The 21,080-nt window shown below is 36.1% G+C and overlaps 2 protein-coding genes and 1 non-coding gene across 3 annotated transcripts in view; all 3 read right to left on the minus strand.

The window, feature by feature from the left end:
- LOC131176453 (protein phosphatase 2C and cyclic nucleotide-binding/kinase domain-containing protein-like) overlaps positions 1–21,080 on the minus strand; it is a 65,624-nt gene that overhangs the window by 11,496 nt on the left and 33,048 nt on the right. The window lies entirely within an intron of this gene.
- On the minus strand, positions 8,496–11,123 carry LOC110636337 (anthocyanidin 3-O-glucosyltransferase 7-like). The gene is made up of 2 exons (XM_058141511.1): positions 10,850–11,123; positions 8,496–10,085 (listed from the first exon to the last, which is right to left on the minus strand). Exons 1-2 carry the CDS (start codon positions 10,874–10,876, stop codon positions 8,739–8,741), a joined length of 1,374 nt encoding a protein of 457 aa, XP_057997494.1. The 5' UTR covers positions 10,877–11,123; the 3' UTR covers positions 8,496–8,738.
- On the minus strand, positions 13,545–13,651 carry LOC131176457 (small nucleolar RNA R71). Its single transcript, XR_009146520.1, has one exon. It is a non-coding gene; the product is annotated as a small nucleolar RNA R71 (small nucleolar RNA).

A 21,080-nucleotide genomic window follows, 5' to 3' on the forward strand; every position in this document is an offset into this window, starting at 1 on the left:
TTCCCTCTCATTAAGTGTTGAGGTGTGTGCCTGAGGACGAATAGAATGAGTACTCATATTTTTGCTAGCTAGCCATGTTATTCCTCATTAGTCATCGACTTTTGGGATGAATTGAATACCTCATTAGCCATCGGCTTTTGGGATGAATTGAATTATGGATCATGATTAAGTGTGTGATTTATTGATGTGTATTGTGAGATTGTGAAATGGATTTAAACTCTCATTGACATATACCGCCTTTTGAATTCAAACCCGATCGACTTATGGAAAATTATTGTGATATTGAGAAATGGAGTTTAAATTCTTGTTGACAATTATTGTCTTGAATTTAATTATGATTTTAAGTATCCACTATTTACATGACTTATGAATTGTGATTTAAATTGGATTTGGTTAATGTTGTGCACCATCGAGACATTGTCTCGATAGCTTTATTGCGCAGTAGAGAGACCCATATACATCCGATTACGGTATATTGAGTATACCGCTTTTGCTTTTGTAATGTATGAGCATGTATGTACATATTGTATTTGTTTTGTAGAAGGTGTAAATTAAATTAAATTGTACTTGTAGTTGTAAATTAATTATGAGTGTTTTGGATTGTAAAAGTTGTATTATATTTCCTTATCTCAGACTTTGAAAAAATTTCTATGGAATTGAGTTGATGAATTGTTGTGTTGAGAAATGTATTGAAGTTGAGATTTGGAAAATTATAGAAGTGCTTTTACAGTTTTCAAGAATTTATCCAAAATACAGATGGCACCTTGCCAAAATTTTTACAGAAATTCAAAAAAAATCAAATGAGTTAGTTGTTTCACCTCGGTTCACCAAAGTTTTTAACACTGTAAATAGTGCTCACCATCGTAAAAGAAGTAAGAAAAGTTTTTAAAATCCCTTATAGTGTATTTAATGGGTTATCAGTAGACGGAGTTGGTAATTCATTAGGTATACTACGGGATCATGTTATGCCTTACAGAGGGGTAAGGTGTGACATGAAGCCCCTGTTGACCATGCTAGTGAGCAGGTTATTGAACCTGAAGTTGGTCCTGCAACTGATGTCCCTATTGAGCATGGTAGTGAAAAGATTGTAGAACCCGAAAATGAGCCACCAATTGAACCTCCAAGTGCACCACTTCTGGCACCTGCAGCTGCCCCTACGCAGCAGAAGGAAGCCTTTCTAAAGGATCACCAAGAGAGTTCTCCATCTCAACTATCTGCAGCTACTGCCCCTGCAGCCAAGAAAGGTAGAAAAAGAACTAAGTCGACCGTGTCAAATCCATACCAGTCACTAGCTGCTGCTCTTCAACCACCATCTGATGAAGATGAGCCCTAGAAGCATGACCAGTTAGCTGACCAAGGTTCTCAGCCACCTGCTGCTAAACCCACCAGGAAGAAGATGGTGCCTTCCAAAGCTACTCGCAAGAGCAAAAGACTTAAATGATTAGCATCTAATCTGGATTTTTAGTTTCCTATCTGCATTTTTAGTTTACTAGTCTGTTTGCTATTATTGTTGACTGTTTTTAGTTTATTACTGTTTACCTTACTGCGTTTAAGTTTGGGCTAACTTGATTCTTTTTGGATTATTTTCTCCTGTTTCCTTTTTGGATGATGACAAAAAGGGGGAGAATAGGATGGATATGTGTTTATACTTTGATAGGATGGATATGTGTTTATACTTTGACAAATGGAAGCATGTTTATGTGCATATTTTTTTTTAGAATATTGTGAATATCTTGTGAACATGCCTTATAGCATAAACTCAGGGGGAGTTTTTGTATAGCTGATAAATGTCTTGGAAGTTATGTGCATATATTTAGGGGGAGCATTTTTTTTGCATACTAACTTGCTTGGATATACATAATCTTACGCTCATTTTTATTGTTTCTTGATTGATGATTCAATTGAGTTTTGTCATCATCAAAAAGGGGGAGATTGTTGACCCCGTATAGCTCAAAATGAGCATTGATTTTGATGATAACAAAACTCAAACAGAATCTATCTAACCCAACTTTAAAGTGATGTGTAGATTCCTTTCCTTATTCATAAAGAATTTTTGAAGTTGCATTTAAGGAGGAAGAATACTCAAAGGCATCTCAAGACAAATCCAAAATGAGAAAAGAACAAGAATATGAAAGCCAAGACTCAAAGTAAAGGTATGAAAGTCATAGAGTTAGAGATTGAGTCTTAGGTCTTATGTGAAAAGAATATATGAGAATTTAGTCGAAGGAGCTCAAAAATGAAACTTTATTTTCTGATTACTTTTTCTCATCATGACCTTGGATACTGCTATTGGAACTTATTTTTCATCTTAAGGTCTAATTTTTTTTTCAAGTTGAGACATGCAGCTGTTGACTTAGTTTGCTAACTGCTTTGCTAAAATATTAGTTTGCTAATGTGTTTGCTAAAATAGTAGTTTACTGCTATTGCAAAAATTTCATTAATTTTGCTAAATTATCAGAGCTGCTCAACTTCGCACAACAAGACAAAATAACGGCTATTTTGTCTTGAACAGTGTGTATAACGTTCCAAAAAGGTTTCAAACGGTCTAAAATGATTTGGGACTATAAATACACCTTATTTACTCCATTTTACACTTGATGAAAGCTTACATTTGAACTCCAACTTTGATTTTTCATTTATTGCTTTCATTCAAGAGCTTTAAAATTTTTGAGCTACCATTGGCAAATCAACTCATCTCTTCTTTATAGTTTGATTTGTATTGAGTAAGAGTGAGTGTAAAAACATTAAGTTGCATTTAAGAGAGGTTGTACAAGCACCTATTGAAGCTTGAGAGTGTGAGTGCTTGAGATAGCACTTGTCAAGGGTTCAAGCTACCTTGGTAAAAGCTTGGTGTTGAAAAGTTGTAAAGGGCTTGTGGTCTCTTGCCTTTAAAAGAGCAAATAGTGGAGAGAAGACTCAAAGAGGATTCTTTGAGAGAGTGGATGTAGGCTAGTTAAGCCGAACCACTATAAAAATCATTATGTTTGATCTCTCTAACCTTAACCTCTTTACTTTTGTGCAATTTAATTTTTATACATGACCTTGAATATTGATTGAATATATTGAGTTGGTATATTTGAGGATTTATGAGTATGATGAGAAATTAGTTGAAAGTCTTGTGATGCATGTTTTGATAGCTATAAATATTGATTAAAGCTTAACTTGCAACTTAGGGACACTTTATTGAAATACATATCACTGTCATTATATATTAAGAAGCATCTAGTTGAACAAAGCCACAATTTTTCATTAGGCTACAAGCAAGGGCCGAAAAATTATTAAAGTCCAATTCACCCCCCTCTTGGACTATTTTGGGACAACATTGACAATTTAATCAAGTAACAGAAAAACAAACCTGGGTGGCAAAGACCTCAAATTCTCCACTACCAACAACATAAAAGCAATCACCTTCACCACCTTGCCAATTAAAATTATCAATAAAATTCTACACTTAGCAATAAAACTCTACCCATAATGTCATGAAAGAAGAATAAAATCCTTTATTATATCACAAATCATAGGCCCACTTATTATGTGGATTAACATTTAATTCAAATTTATGTCAACTGTACATGGGTTTTCTACTGTGTATATTATAAAGATGGTAATGTTTAATTCAGCCTTGGGAATATAATATCAGTATTAAACAGAAGTTGTTTACTCTATTTACATCTGCATATGCATGGATTAAAAATTACCAGCAAAGGTTGCAGTCAGCTTATCCTTTGGATTCAAATTTTCTGATTCAGGTGCGGACTATTTAAGTCTTTCATGCTTATAGAGTGTTTCAGAACATGAGCCCAGCACTGAGGTTCTTTTAAATTTACATGTTCCTATTAAGCAACACATTTATACATCTTTTTGACCAAACAGACTTGGTTGTAGGCCGTTATTTTTTTTCCTAGCTTTTGCTGACCTTTGATCGGTGTCATCAACGCCAGGTATCAGTTAAAGAATCCTAATAAAGTAAGCAACTTAAATTATTAAACAGGAAAACAGGGAATGGAGTAACCTGTTTAACTACAACTTCTCCTGGCTGGACTTTAACTCTTTGCATGCAATCCGACAAAACATGGCACTGAGAATCAGTAAGCTTTCTGAAAAGGAAGTGGTCATGCAATGCCCTCTCGATGTGCTCCTGTAGGCATATGAACATGCATGGTCTTAGCAAACATGAAAATTCCAAGCAAGAACACTTTGACAGAAATGCGCCATAAGTTTATGCAGAAGCAGACACAATACATATATAAGAGAATATTTACTTCTTCTTCCCAAGTTTTCCTATGGGCTGGAGAGGGAGGAACCCAAATTTTCCTTTTCTCAAGTGAACTCTCAATTGCACGAAGCCGAGCCCGAGATAAATCATGCCTCACACGATGGTTCCTAGAGTTCCAGCTAAAGGTTGAAGGAGATTCTGAGCCTGTCACCTCTACAACTTGAGGAATAGGGGGTCGTAAGAAGGAACCTGGACCTGTTGATTGACCAACAGCACTCTGAGAAAGAGAAGAAAAAAAAAGGAACGGGAGAGTTCAGATGACGTTGAGGCAAAATGAATCAAGAAAAAATATATAGATATAAGCAAGAAGTTCACTTACATCAGTTAGTCCATCAACATGCACAACTATCACAGTGATGTCATCAGTACGAGTTTCATACTGTAGCCAAAGTCGATAAGATTCAGCTACAATTGCGACAATTGCGGCACAAGCATCCCGTGGATCTTTATATTTTTCAACCTGGGGGGGAAAAAAAGATATTACCCTTCATAATAAATGAAACATGGAAGAAAAGAAAATGAATAGAAAAAGCGTGAGAAGTATTTTACAGAAACTCCAAACTAAAGACGTATAACAGCTGATAAGCCAACCTATTGAAGATGTATAACAGTTAGTTCAAATTAAAGATGTACAACAGCTGATACAACAATCTATTGAAGAGGCCATCACATGGTGTGGCCTGAAACTGTTTAAGATGCTTATTTGGCAATCTTTTCGTGGGTAAACCATGCTTACAAGAAGCAGCAAGCAGAAGAGGAGCCAAACTATATTCAAATATCAGTTAATTAAAGTCAAAAACAGCAGCATGCAGATATATGATACACAGGAATCATACATCAATATATTAGTTTCTGTGATTGTCTTTTACAACTTTGGCGTATAATTTTGGATGAGCAATCTACTAGACCCTAAAATTTTTTGAACTTCTTTTTTGTTTATTAATTAAAATTGCACATTCTTATTTTTATAGAAGATTTAATTTTTCGTTTATGTCGAGTAAAAATAAATGCCAACTTTTAGGCTGTGTGACTAAATGAATAGTAACCTTACATGTTAAGTATAAATATTTAAGAAATAACTTTGTAATATGCCCTAGTAGGCCTAATGTGATTGGTTTGGATAGGTTAGCATGCCAATAGGGTTCTGATAGCAGTACTGCGTATAATGTATGGCTCCATGCCATTCTGTGATATGATAGCCTATGGCTATACTAATTATGATGTTATACTTGGCTTTATGCCTTATTGCTTTTATGGCATATTAGTCATTCTGTTTGCACACTGGGAAACACATTGTGACCGATAGTGTGACGGCCCAAGGTACCTGGTATCCAGTGCTAGTTTATCCGTTTATCCAGTCGGGTCAGTTAGTATAAGTTACTTGGGCATAGAAAAGTATAAATGTAATTGAATTGATTATTAAAGAAAGTAAGGAAATTAAATATTAAGATAAAGAATAAGAATAATTACAATAAAATGAGGCTCAAAATCATCAAAGAAAACGATCAATAAAATGTTAGAAAGAGTTAATATCATAAAATGTAATTAGCCTTCGACTAAACAATAAGTTAATAATTATTTATTTCTTATAAACACAATACCTAGGAAATTTTTTTTACCTTTATTTGCATATTATATTTTCTTGTATTATTGGCACCACTAAGCTTTATGCTTAGCGTGTCGCTTTTGCAACGCTTAGGTACTGAAGATTTGGACAGGGAGCCCAGTAGACCACAGACTAGGTGAGGCCGTTCATAGTTCTGCATAGTTTCCGTGTCACCTCACAGGCTACAGTGCATTGGTAGGACACTAGGTCCCATTTTGGTATTTTATACTGTTTGTACTATTTGTAATCCAACTTTTATTTTCTCAAGTATAAATTGAAACTTATGTAATATAATTTGGTATGAATGTCAGTATTTGTAAATTTGTGTTTATAAATGAAATGTACATGATTATGATGTTAAATGAACGAATGAGAAATGGAAGAATTATTGAGAAATTGTTGAAAATTGATGTGATAATTGGGAGTTGTGGAATAGAATGACTATTGGAAGTGTTTTTCACAGATTCTGAAGAATTGTTTTCTCCCTTTTTAGCCGGTACTCTGTCGAATTTTTTATAAAATTTTTGGAACCTCAAATGAATTTAAAATTTTAATAAATGACTTAAATGAATTAAATTTCACAAATTGCACTTCACAACTATAAAGAAATAAATTAAGGAATGATAAAAATAATTGAGATAAAATATGATGTTCCGGTACACTGTGTGGCATATCTTGCTCGGCTACACTGTAGATGGGTTAGGGATATCACACTATAATATTAACTCACTTCTGAAGTGGCTCTAGCATCCTATCTGTCTAGCCCGAAAATGCAATCCTGGTCACTAGTGGAATTTCCTCAAAACGAGAACACCTACGTGAAACCCACAACACTAGGAGTTAGAATAAAATTTTTATTTAATTAAACAAACTTGTTAAAGACCCAAAAAATTATTGCAAAGTTCTTGGGACCCACAAGAATTTCGGTGTCAAAAAAATTTCAAATTGGTGTAGTTACAAAGCTCTCATCGAGTGGAGCGTGCCGGTGGTCTCAGAATCTCCGTAGGATTCACAATTTGGGAGAAATTTATCCCAAAAGTCGAAATGAGCTAAAACTGCCGGTGGTCGCACAAACTGTCTTATAAAAATTAGCAAAATAAGTGTCTATAAAAAGCTTTCGAAGAGTAGAACACGAAGGAATTAAACCCGGTCCAATCGGTGGCCGGATAGGCTGGAATCGGCTCGAGAAGCCGAAGCATCGCACCGAGGAGAGTGAAAGTTCTAGGCACATTTCTGGCTGGACAGTGGTGCGGTGGCAGCAGAAGAGACCAGCTGGAGGTGCGCTAGTGACAAGGAAGCAAAGGGACGTGGCTGGCCGGTGGTGGGGGAGGGAGGAGAGAGAGAAAAAGAAGAGAGAAGGGAGGGAGGGAGTGGTGCACAGGAGAAGGAAGGAGGAAGGAAAAAGAGACTACTCTGATTCGATCGGTCCGATTCGGTCCAGTTTGATTCAGCCACTTTGATTCAAAGTACTCAAAAATTAATTTTTACTCTGCTCTGGGAACTAAAATGAGGCCTGAAAATTTCGAAAAAATTATAGAAAACTCAAAAAAAAATTGTGGAGTTCAACTATATTTTTAAAACTTACCATATGGTCTTTAAATTAATTTTTAAAAATCGATAAAATTAATTATCTTGAAAAATAAAAACCTAATTTTGAAAATTCAGAAATTTCAAATTAATTACCATAATATTTATTATATTAAAATATTGTAATTTACATATAAAATAATTATTTAAAAATTCAGGGTATTATGATTTTAACCCATATGTGAAGAAAAAGCATAAAATACAAGTGCTAGGAAGGGACTCTTATTCGTTACCTCTCATAAGGAAGAGAGTATTGCCATGATGGGAAGCTAAATAGTTTAGTTATGTCTAAAGGATAATGAGATGGATAAACTATTCTAATAATATGGCAAGTGTGGTGTCAAGTTTTACATACATTAAGCTATGTTCAAGGGAGATTGAAAGGGAAATATTAATGTATTTATTATATACAATTAATTAGTAGTATTTCTTAGGTGTAATTGAGTTAATAGATAAAATAATATTTTAAATTTATTAATGTAATTATTATTTGATTATAATAGAAGATAAATGTTGCTCTATATTAAAAGAGAGATTCATGCAAATATTTATTGTTTTATTTTAGTTTATTTTTTAATTCTGTAATTGCAATAAAGTTCATTTGATCATAAAAGAAATGACACCCATCAATAAAATATTAATCATTATTCTATCTCTCGATTAAGAGTTCACAGCCACTTCAATTAATGTATGCTTAAGATATATGCGGTCCCATATAAATGAAGAATCTAACTTCTCGTATTACGAATAAATATTTCTTATTTATTCATTCACGCAAAATATAAATCCATTTCTTGAAAGAGAAATTACAAGCTTTTGAAGCATTCACGAAATTTAAGGGGCTCATATTCAGTCAGGAAAATTTTTGCCACATATGTTCTCCTATGGATTCAAGAGATAATTATATGGGATTCATATTAAAGAATCTCAAAATCAGCGTAAGCAAAAACAGAACAAAATACCGCACGCCAAGAACAGGCGGTACAAGTGAAACAGATTGAGATCCGACAACAAAAACAAAATCCATGGCACAAAAATGCTAAGCACTCTAGTACATAACACATGCACTTGATTATTACAGACACACCCATGAAAAAGATAACACTCTATAATTAAGTTTATACATCTTGTTCGACCATTATTAGGGACCATGGTCCTGGAAGAAGAAGAAGAAGAAGAAGAAGAAGAAGAAGAAGAAGAAGAAGAAGAAGAAGAAGAAGAAGAAGAACTCCATAATAAGCTTTACTTCTCAAAGATCCATAATATGCTTTACTTCTCAGAGATAATCTGCAACAGAGTTTCGAAATGTTTAGCAGCAACGCCATCTGGTCCAGCTGCCTTTTCCAAAACTTGTTTGAGGGCAGTAGCTGCTTGTCTGATCTCCTTCCCTTTGTCCTGTTGGAAAATCATGTCCAAACACTTGAGCATTCCAGACTTAGTGATTACTCTATTCTCGAATCTCACTCCAATCCCCCACACCTCCTCCACCATCTTCGCATTCAAATGATTGTCTGCCCACACTGACCTGCATATCATTGGCACTCCACACAGGATGCTGTCTAAAACAGAACCGTAGCCGCTTTGAGTCACATGTACACCAATTGAACGATGTCCCAGTACTTTCCTCTGGGATGCCCATGGAACCACCTTTCCGCGGGTTCGAGTCCTCTCAATAAATCCATCAGGCAGATACTCCTTGAACTTGTCCTTGAGAGACCAAAGAAATGGAACACCCCTCTCTTCAAGCGCTTCAGCTAATGCCTCTAACTCCTCACGACCAGGGGCTGCGACTGTTCCGAAGCTTATATATACAACAGACGCAGTTTTTTGTCTATCCAGCCATGTCAGGTGCCCTGTAGCATCTGTGCCGGATAGGTTTAATGAACCCACAAAGAGTAAATTTTGAGCCTTGGACTTGAGATAATTTGTGAGGAAACTAGGATTTAGTTCTTCACAAGAGCTCCACACAATTGCAGATGCTTGAGTTATTTTTTGTGCCATTGATGATAAAATTTGGACAACTGGACTACTGGGATTTCTCTGGAACACTTCATCTTGGAAGTCTTTAAAGGGTACTGGAGGTAAACCTGGAATGATATCTACGACTTGGTCTTCTGGGTGATCATCGTGGGTTTGAGCATTAGTGTAGAGCTGTTGAATGAGATCCTTTTGGAACCAGACAGCAAGATCATGAGGTGCAGGTACCATAAACGCTACCCATGGCACATTCATCTCCTCGGCCAACTTGCCAAGGTCAAACGAGAAACAGGCATCTATTATCAGGAAGGTTACACTTCTACCACCTGTCTCTGCCACCGCTGTATCAATTCCGCGTCTGAAGTTCCCCGGGAACTGTTTAAAGAAGTACTTACCTTCCAGTGCATGATCTAATGTTAAGTGATCAATCCCTTCCGGCGAGCCATTGTCCACGTCATAGGTTTTGATATTGGTTGGGAGGATATTAGTTTCATTTGACAAGACCATTGAGTTTGATCTTTGAGTGCAGAGGAAAGAAAACTGCAGTTGAGGAGCTTCTTTTGCTAGTCTACACACCAGGCCAAAGAGAGCCATTGGATGACTGGCGAACGGAAATACACACGCGGCAACATGCCCTGCCTGTTATAAATAGCTTGTATATTAGACAGTATAGAGAGAAAGAATTCCTATATTGTTAAAATATAAGGGAATGACAAGAGTGAAATATGTATAGAATTATATATATATAATTCAATATATATAATTCTATTATGGCACTTGACACGTATATGTGTGAAATAAAATAATTATCATATTGTAATTTTCGTAAATAAATTACGAACAGATGTGTTTATTAACAAGTAGATGTGTCTATTAATAGGCAGACATGTCAATTCTATACAAACAGTCACAACTGTTTATATAGGTGTCTGTTAATAAACAGACATGTCTGTTCTATACAAAAGTCATAACTGTTTGTATAGGTGTCTGTTAATAAATAGATATGTCTATACAAATAGTCACAACTATTTGTATAGGTATCTTTTAATAAACAGACATGTCTATTACACAAATAGTTGTATCTATTGGAGATAGACAGATGTGTCTATCTAGTAAAGGTGCCATGGCTTTTCATTCATTATAAATATGGATGAGTTTTTTCAATCCAGATATATACTACTTCTACTTCTTCTTCTTTTCTTCTAATCTCTCTAAATTCAGTTCATATAAAGAGTTCTTAAGGGAAATCTTCAGGAGTTGCTGTCTGCAGATTTCAAGCTTTGTTGTATCCTGGAGGTATATTGCCATAACCTTGCAGCAATATAGTGGGGGCAATTAATACCTTAAAGATAGTGATTCATCACGCCTCAAAGCCTATTTTACACCCACTGCCACAACACTGCCGGCGGTGAACTTTTGGTTACTGACATTGTGCAGCTCGTGGTGAATAATGAACCAAGAAGGCCTTGTATTAATAATTGGTGGTGTGCATGCTTTATTTAATTAAATAATTTTACTTATAAAAAAATGATGTACCCAAGAAATGAGAGCGAGTTTTTTGGGAGTGATTGATTGATTAATTGGATTTTATGTTTGGATGTATGGAAAATGAATAAGCTTGGTGAAAATAAAGTGGAGTCGGTGCAAGTTTGGCAATGTAATTGTAAGAAAAAAATCATTATATTACTCTGATTTTCCATCCAATTCCTTTGTCTCTAAATTTGAGAAAATATTGAACAATTGAATAAACTCTTGTATATTATGAAATAACATAATGCTTATGTATTTTCAATAATTTACCATGAATGTTTATGAAATTATAATTGTGTGGCCCCGGCCTCTCTTACACTCATTTCATATAGGCATTTTAGGGTAGTTTTGCATCCTTTTTGTCCTCATATTTTAGTGTATTTTATGTTTTTAGCTTTATTTTATCTTATTTGTTAACTTTAGATACTTTATATTTGATTTTTGTAATTGTGTTGTTTTTGATAGGATTTTGTGGCAAATCGAAGATCAATGAGTGCAATAGGAAGTGATTTGAAGAGATTTAGAGTTTTTTAAGCATGGAGGAAAGTTAAAGAAATCAAGCCTTGAAAGAGCAAACCAGCCGGAATTTGCTTGAAGCTTTGCTTAATATCATGCTTAGGTAAAGCTAAGAATTAAGGAGCAGACAAGTAAAGCAGAGCGTAAAAGTCCATTTTACTCTAAGTCACGAGATTTGTCAAGGTCCGCTTAACCTTAAGCAGCAAAGGCGACACTGTGAAATTTGCTAAGAAGCTGCTTAGGGTTAAGCCCAACCCTAAGCAGACTGCCCAGAACGTGAAAGATGCTGCTGACTTGGATAATTTTACATCTCATTTCCTATCCACTCCTTAGCTCTTATTTACTTTTAGGGCAACCTTTTGGGACGATATAAATTCATCATTTCCTTATTTTTGCCACAAGAGGAAAGGGAGGAAAGACCAAAAAAGGAAAGAAAATTTAATAGAGAGAGAGAGGAAACGCAAATTTCTCTTGGGGAGGAGCTGCTGCACCAGTTTTGGAGCTCCAGAAACCAGAGATTTTGGTTCTTCTACCTAGGTTTTTCTATTTTAGTCCTTTTATCGTGTTTTTCTTTACTTTTCCATCAACCTTTCTTGTAAATACCATCATGAGTGAGTAATCTCTTTAGATTTCAAAGTTGAAAAACATGTTTTAGATTAATTTGTGGATTTGGACTGGGTATTTCCTTATTTTACATAAATATGAGTTTTAATTCCTTCCTTGTGTGCTTGATTTACTTGCCTAATGTTGGTACCCATTGGGTATTGTATTAATCTTTGATTGAAGGACCGAAAGGTGAAAGTCATTGATAGATAATCAAGGATTGGAACTTAAAATAACCTAGATTTAGAAATAAACTAGGATTTTAAGAGGAATTAATTATTGGTTACAAAACTTAATGGGTTTTAAAGTAATCAAATAACATACGAAAGTAGGTTTGGTTATTTTAGAACACACTTTGGTTTGCTTGAAAAAGATATCAAAGGAATTTAGAATCAATTTTCTTCAAACTCTATTTTTCCCTAAAATTGGAATGCCCAAGACAAATCCCAATTAATTTATGCATAAACCCCAACTCTGGAATCACTTTTATCATAATTAGACTTTCATTTAAATTACCCATTGTTAATTTAGTTTAATTGCGAACTAGAATTAGAATTTATTTGTTTGCTCCTTACCCATTTCAATTAGATTAATCAATTTACCTTGCTCATTTACATTTACCATTTATTCATTAATCATTAGCCCAAATAATCGCTTCATTCATAGTTTGGTAATCAAATAGCAAATCCTCGTGGGAATGATACTTGATTCATCACTTTATTACTTGAGACGACCCGTATACTTGCGGATTAGTCACATCAAGTTTTTAGCGCCGTTGCCGGGGATTTGATTTTTGTTTGATATTGAACAATTGTTTGTTTGGTTAATTTGGGCATTTTATTTTATTTTCTTTTTACCATTTTACTTTGAGAATTTGTTTATTTTGTTTTTCAGGTGCTTTATTTTATGAGGACAAAAAGTGAAGAAATCAATCTATTCTTTGACCCAGAAATAGAAAAGACAGCAAAAGCTTTAAGAGCAGAATCTAAGAGGAGAAAAGCTGAAATTAAAGCTCAACAACAACAAGAAAGAACACAAGAGCAAGAGGAATTACAAGAAGAAATGGCCAACAACAACAATAACAACCGCTCTGTGAAGGATCATGCCTATCCTAACATTGGAGATTTCATGCCAAGTATCACAAGACCAAGAGTAGAAGCTAATAATTTTGAACTGAAGCCTGCACTTTGTCAAATGGTACAACAATCACAATTTGGAGGAAATCCAAGTGAAAGTCCACATGTGCATCTAGCACACTTTCTTGAGATTAGTGATATGTTAAAGATAAATGGAGTTTCTGATGATGCAATTCGACTCAGATTATTTCCTTTTTCTTTGAAGGACCAAGCTAGAGAGTGGTTATATTCTTTGCCATCGGGTTCTATCACAACATGGGATGAACTTTCTCAAGCATTTTTAGCTCAATATTTTCCACCAAGCAAGACAGCTAAGCTGAGAAATGAGCTGACTTCTTTCAAACCTAGAGATGATGAGAGCTTGTATGAAGCATGGGAGAGGTACAAGGATTTGCAAAGGAGATGTCCACATCATGGGATTCCTAAGTGGATGCTTGTTCAACACTTTTACAATGCAGTTTCACCAGCTATTAGAAGTACAATTGATGCATCTTCTGGAGGTGATCTTATGGAGAAATCTGAAGATGAAGCTTTTTCTGCTCTTGATAAAATTGCTTATAACAACTACCAATGGAGTTGTGAGAGGAATGAGATCAAGAAACCAGCTGGTATGTTTGAGCTTGATGCCCTGAATATGATAAATGCTAAGTTTGATGCTTTGACAAGGAAGATGGACAAGCTAAGCATGAAAGTAGATTCTTCAGCCGGAGGTTCTAGTAATTCAGTAGAAGTTAGGGCTGCAAATGTCAATTATGCAGCAGATTTTTCTACACTTAATCAAGATTTTTCAAGTGAGCAACTGGATTATGTGGGAAACTACAATCAAAGACCAGGTGGTAACTCATTTTCTGCAACTTATGATCCAGCATGGAGAAACCACCCAAATTTCTCTTGGGGAGGTAGACAAGGGCAAAATCAGAATTTTCAGCAACCTTCTGGATATCAACAACATCAGAATTTTCAGCAGAATAGAGGTCCTCCTCCTGGAATTTCTAAACCTCAAAATGCACCTGCTCCACCTCTACCACAACAAGCACAACCAGACAAGACAGCTAGATTAGAAGCTATGATTGAAACTCTACTTGTGAGCCATCAAAGTCAACAAGAAATTATTTCTCAATTAGCATCTAAAGTGGATCAAATGGCAACACACAACAAGATGTTAGAGAATCAAATAGCTCAACAAGCTAGTTCTTCAAGTAACAAAGCATTTGGGAAGCTCCCTAGCCAGCTAGAAAATTCAAGGGAGCATTGCAAGGCTATTACATTGAGAAGCAGAAAAATATTGGAGAATGGAGATAAAAAGATTGAAGAGAAAATTGAAGAAGAGAAAAACAGAGAAGGAGATGGACAAACTGAAGCTGAAGTTAGAATTGGAGCTGAGAAAGAAAATTCAGTGGAAGAAAAAGGAAGTAAGGAGAAGGAGAGCAAAGAAGAAGAACCAAAATATGTTGCACCTAAAGCCTACATGCCACCTTTACCATTCCCACAAAGGTTCCAGAAAGCAAAATTAGATAAACAATTTGGGAAGTTCTTGGAAGAATTGAAGTCTTTGCATGTGACGATTCCTTTCACTGATGCCTTAGCACAAATGCCTTCATATGATAAATTTTTGAAGGAGATTTTATCTAACAAGAAGAAATTGGAGGAATTTGAGACTGTAGCCCTCACGGAAGAAAGCAGTGCTATTTTGCAAAATAAGCTTCCACCCAAACTGAAAGATCCTGGAAGTCTCTCCATACCATGTCACATTGTGGATATCAGTATAGATAAGGCTTTATGTGATCTTGGAGCCAGTGTTAGTCTAATGCCATTGTCTATCTATGAGAAAGTGAAGATTGGAGAAATGAAGCCTACTACCATATCACTACAGTTAGCAGATAGGTCTATTAAATTTCCAATTGGGGTAATTGAGAATGTTCCTTTGAAAGTTGGAAAATTTTTCATACCAGTAGATTTTGTGGTATTGGAGATGGAGGAGGATGTACACATTCCTATTATTCTTGGTAGACCTTTCCTTGCTACTGCTGGAGCTGTGATTGATGTAAAAAATGGGAGGCTTACATTAGAAGTTGGGGAAGAGAAAGTTGAATTTAATTTGTTTCAAGCAATGAAAAAGCAAGATGATTCAAATTCATGCTTGAGAATTGATGTGATAGATGAGGAGGTCAGAGAAGTGCTTAAAAGGCAACATCCTAAAGATCCCTTAGAAGCTTGTTTGGTTCATAACATCAAGAAAGGGGATGAGATTGAAGAAGCTGCAGAATATGCTACAATTTTGCAAGGAAATCCACCTTTGCCTATGGCTGATATTGAAAAGATTGGGGACTTGAAGCAAGATACAACTTCATCATCAAAGCTTGAAAAAGGTGAAGCACCTAATGTAGAGTTGAAACCTCTTCCAACAAATCTCAGGTATGCTTTTCTAGGTCAAAATTCTACATATCCTGTAATTGTTACTGCTAAATTGACTGATTGTGAGGTTGAAAAATTGTTAAGAGTTCTTAGAAAGCATAAAAGGATAATTGGTTATACCATTGATGATATTAAAGGAATACATCCTTCTGTGTGCATGCATAGAATTTTGTTGGAAAATAATCATAAAGCCTCTCGAGAGTCACAGAGGAGATTGCATCCAAATATGAAAGAGGTTGTGAAAAAGGAAATCTTGAAATTGCTTGATGCAGGTATCATTTACCCTGTTTCTGACAGCAATTGGGTAAGTCCAGTTCACGTTGTACCTAAGAAAGGGGGCATCACAGTAGTGAAAAATGAAAATGATGAATTAATACCTATAAGGACTGTAACTGGATGGAGAATGTGTATAGACTATAGGAAATTGAATAATGCAACTAGAAAGGACCATTTTCCATTACCATTTATAGATCAAATGCTTGAGAGACTAGCTCATCATTCTTATTTTTGCTATTTGGATGGCTATTCAGGGTTCTTTCAGATCCCTATTCACCCAGATGATCAGGATAAAACTACCTTCACATGTCCTTATGGTACCTTTGCATATCGAAGGATGCCATTTGGACTATGTAATGCCCCTACTACATTTCAAAGATGTATGATGTCATATTTTCTGACATGATTGAGGGTATTATAGAAGTGTTCATGGATGATTTTTCTGTGTATGGTAAATCTTTTGATGAATGCTTATCTAACTTGTCTAAGGTTTTACAGAGATGTGAAGAGTTCAATTTAGTTTTGAATTGGGAAAAGTGCCATTTTATGGTACAAGAAGGAATTGTTTTGGGACATCTTGTGTCAAACAGGGATATTAAGGTGGATAAAGCAAAGGTAGAAATTATTGAGAAAATGCCACCCCCAACATCTGTGAAAGGAGTGAGGAGTTTCTTGGGGCATGCTGGATTTTACAGGAGATTCATCAAGGATTTCTCTAAGATTTCTAAGCCTCTTACCAATTTATTGAGTAAAGATGTGGAATTCCATTTTGATACTAATTGTATGAATGCTTTTTGCAGGATAAAGGAAGCTTTGATATCTGCTCCTATTATGCAGCCACCCGATTGGTCGTCACCTTTTGAGTTAATGTGCGATGCTAGTGATTATGCCATTGGGGCTATTTTGGGATAAAGGAGAGATAAGAAGGTGTATGCAATATACTATGCAAGTAGGACCTTAGATGATGCTCAAATAAATTACTCTACTACAGAGAAAGAGTTTTTGGAAGTGGTATTTGCAGTAGACAAATTCAGGTCCTATCTTGTGGGGTCAAAGGTAATAGTGTACACGGACCATGCAGCTATCAAGTATCTCCTTCAGAAAAAAGAGGCTAAACCTAGATTGATAAGGTGGGTGCTACTCCTTCAAGAATTTGACTTGGAAATTAAAGACAAGAAAGCAGTAGAAAATGTGGTAGCAGATCATCTGTCTAGATTGAGGCAAGAACAAGGAGATAATTTGGGAAAAGAGCCCCCAATAGATGATTATTTTCCTGATGAACAACTATTAGTAATCATGAATGCAAAAACCCCTTGGTATGCAGATTTTGTGAACTATCTAGTGTGTGGAATCCTTCCACCTGACCTAACATGGCAGCAAAAGAAGAAATTTCTTTTTGATGTGAAGGATTATGATTGGGAAGAGCCATTTTTGTTCAAGAGATGTGGAGATGGGTTGATTAGAAGATGTTTAGCTAATGAGGAGATAGGGAATGTTATTAAAGATTGCCATTCTTCACTTTATGGGGGTCATATGAGCGTGACAAAGACTGCAGAAAAAGTTCTTCAAGCAGGGTTCTTTTGGCCACACATGTTTAAAGATGTGAGGAAGTTTGTAAATGCATGTGATAGGTGTCAAAGGATGGGTAATATCTCGAAGAGAGATGAAATGCCCCTCCAAAATATATTGGAAGTGGAACCATTTGATGTGTAGGGCATTGATTTCATGGGACCTTTTCCATCATCCTTTGGACACAAATACATTTTAGTTGGAGTAGATTATGTGAGCAAATGGGTTGAAGCTATACCATCTCCAACTAATGATGTTAGAGTTGTGATTAAATTCCTTAAAAAGTTCATTTTTACAAGATTTGGAACTCCACGTGCCATTATAAGTGATGGAGGTTCTCATTTTTGCAACCATTAATTTGAAAGATTATTACAAAAATATGGAGTGAAGCATAAGGTTGCAACACCCTACCATCCACAAACTAGTGGTCAAGTGGAGATCTCAAATAGAGAGTTGAAAAGAATTCTTGAGAAAACAGTGAATAGTTCGAGGAAAGATTGGTCACTAAAGTTAGATGATGCTCTTTGGGCCTATAGAACAGCTTTTAAAACTCCTATTGGCACTATCCCATTTAGATTGGTTTATGGGAAAGCTTGTCATTTACCTTTGGAGTTAGAGCATAGAGCATATTGGGCCATAAGGACACTGAATTTTGACTTAAAAACTGCAGGAGAAAAAAGAATGCTGCAATTAAATGAACTTGAGGAACTTAGATTGGATGCTTATGAAAATGCCAAGCTTTATAAGGAAAGAACTAAGACATGGCATGATAAGCATATTAGGAGGAAAGAATTTCAGGAAGGGGATGTTGTTCTTCCATACAACTCTAGGTTAAGGTTATTTCCCGGAAAATTAAAGTCAAGATGGTCAGGGCCCTACACTGTTATAAGGGTATATCCCTATGGAGCTGTTGAGATAGGAAATGAAACCTCAGGGACTTTCAAAGTTAATGGGCAGAGATTAAAGCATTATATTGTTGGAGAACCCACACAAAAGGTTGTAGAGGTTTCATGGCTTGGTTCTCCAATCAGGGATACTTAGGTGATTTGGAGTGGAAGGTCAAGCTTAAGACCTTAAACAAGCGCTTCTTGGGAGGCAACCCAAGCGTATCCTTTTATAGTTTGTTAATTTTCCATTTCATTTCATTTTCAGTTTTTACCTTCATTAAACTCAAAAGTGACATTTGTTTATCTTTTGTAGGTCATTCATGAAGATTGGGCAAATTAACACTTGTAGCAAAAAGAAAGAATTGAAAGAGAGCAATTATAAGCAAAATTCTGCACTCTATCCAGTACCTGTGAACAGTAACACCTTTAAACTTGAGCTAAATTGCTGATATTGCAATCTACTTGATAGCACATGTTTGATTTTGTGTCTTGTGTAAATTCTGTGAAATACAACTTGAATGAGGATCAATTTTGATATTTAGGACTGATGTGAGCTTTATTGAGGTGCAAAAATAGTGTTTGTTAAGTTTTACCTTTTAGTGTATATATAATTTTGTAGTCTGATAGGAATTTACATGTTTTTGTTTGAATTGCTGTTAGTTTTACAGTCTGCAGATTTTTGCTACTGTTTATGCTACTGTTCATGTTGCTTAAAAGGTCAATTTCTATGTCTTTTCTGCAATTTTTGGATGTTTGGAACTTGTCTCAAATGCTGTTGAAAATGTACTTTTGGTATAAGTTCAGAAAGGAGATCATTCATTAAGTGTGCAAAACGGTAGTCACAATTGGTGCCTCAATTGAAAAATGCTTGCATGAGCTAAATGAAAATATATAGTGTTTGATGAGTTCTAAGAGATGATGAGCTTAAATCCCTAAATTTTATGGTGTTTGTGTGTATTTGGTAATTGCTGAGGGTTCTGATAGCATTCCATAGCTTTTGGACTGTTTTTGATAAGCAAAACTACAATTTTTCCCAAAACCTGCTGAAACTTACTGATGATGTTGCTTGTCAAGCAGAGTCTTAAGCAAATTCTGCTGAACCTTATGCTTAACCCCAAGCATGAACCATATTACCACATGTCTGCCCCACATTTTAAAAAACCCAAAAATTTCTGCCATTTTTACAAAAGCCTCGCTCAAACTCCCGATAAACCTCGCCGACTCCCTTCCCACACCATTTTTTCCGGCAAATTCTTATGGGAAGCTGAAAGGTTTCTTTCTTTTCAATAAATGGTGAGAACTAAAATATGGTCTACCCACAAACTCAAACCCAGGAAATCTCGATACTCTGTCCAATCGAAAATGGGTACTCCATCCTCCCTACCCATAAACCCTAACCCCAGTCCCAGTTTGCCGCTCCCTCAGTCACCACCACCACAAACGCCGCCGCTCCCTCAATCGCCACCACCTCAGTCGCCACCACTACCCCCATACCAAACACCAGCCCTCATTCCGCCGACTCCCCTCTTGCCACAAACTGAACCGCAAAATGAAACACCAATTCTCGACACTCATTCCCCAGAACTAATGCCTGAGCCTGCGCCTACTCAAACAAAAACCAAAGGCAAAACTCAAAAGGCTACAGGTAGACCCAAGAAAACCCCTGTCGGAAAACGGAAACGAGTACCCTCTATTCCTTTCGACCTAAATTCTCCACCTCAACCTTCCTCTGAACCAGTCAGCAAAAGGACTAGGTCTTCCTCGCAAATTCCAGCACCAGTGGTCCAAACACCTGTGTCTCAGTCACCCTTGAACTCTCCAGCAGCACCTGCGTCATCTGCTAATGACATAGAGGAGGTAATCTCTCCATTACCTTGGGCTTTTAAGGATATGGATATGAAAAATGCCTATGAGAAATTAGTTTCTAAACCTATTTTAGCAAACAAATATATGGATGAGCAGATTTTAAAAGAATTAGGCATTTATGATTCTGTATTTGCCTATTTGGATGCTATCAGCTGGACTAATTTTGCTAAGATTAGGGAACCAGTGTACAAGGATTTGACCCTGGAATTTTTGAGTTCCTTAAGGCTGAATTTCAAACCAACAGTGCCTGAGCATAAAGATGTAATATATTTTTGATGTGCTGGAATTGATAGGGAGTTAGACATAGATGCTATGAATGCAATTTTTGGTTTTCAGGATTCGGGGTATAAAAATATTGAGTGGCAGCAAATTGTTTATGACCCTGTTCAATTCTGGAAAGATGTTGCACCTTTTGGGGGTTACTATCGACAGAGAACTGCAAAAGCCTCTAGAATAGTCGATCATGTGTTGAAATACCTCCATAGGTTCATTTCTTACACTGTTTTAGGAAGGGGACACAGTAACAGTATTGTGGGAGCTGGAGACTTATTTTTCTTGTGGTGCATGAAGGAGAGAAAACAAGTAAGCACAGCCCATTTCATAGCTACTCATTGGCACCAAATTGTCACGAAGCATACTAAAGGTAGTATAGTTTTTGGGGGGTATATAACTGCTATAGCAAACTCATTTAGCTTTGATGCTAGTCTATATAAGTTGCTGCCAGTTTCTGGTGAATCATATATAGACAGCACAATGTTGCTGCACATGGATGTTTGTGAGAAAGTAGGCCATACCTATACTCTGTTACAGCAGCATCCTGAAGCCACTGGTACAGC

The sequence above is a fragment of the Hevea brasiliensis genome, unplaced genomic scaffold, assembly GCF_030052815.1.
Source record: "Hevea brasiliensis isolate MT/VB/25A 57/8 unplaced genomic scaffold, ASM3005281v1 Scaf115, whole genome shotgun sequence".
Lineage (NCBI taxonomy): Eukaryota > Viridiplantae > Streptophyta > Magnoliopsida > Malpighiales > Euphorbiaceae > Hevea > Hevea brasiliensis.

Bases quoted from the DNA above. Each gene is read 5' to 3' on its own strand.
- LOC110636337 (XM_058141511.1), bottom strand. From the start codon at position 10,876: ATGTCAGTAACCAAAAGTTCACCGCCG. The intron at 10,086-10,849 runs GCAGTGTTGTGG...TATTTATAACAG, and splicing joins TAACCAAAAGTTCACCGCCG to GCAGGGCATGTTGCCGCGTG.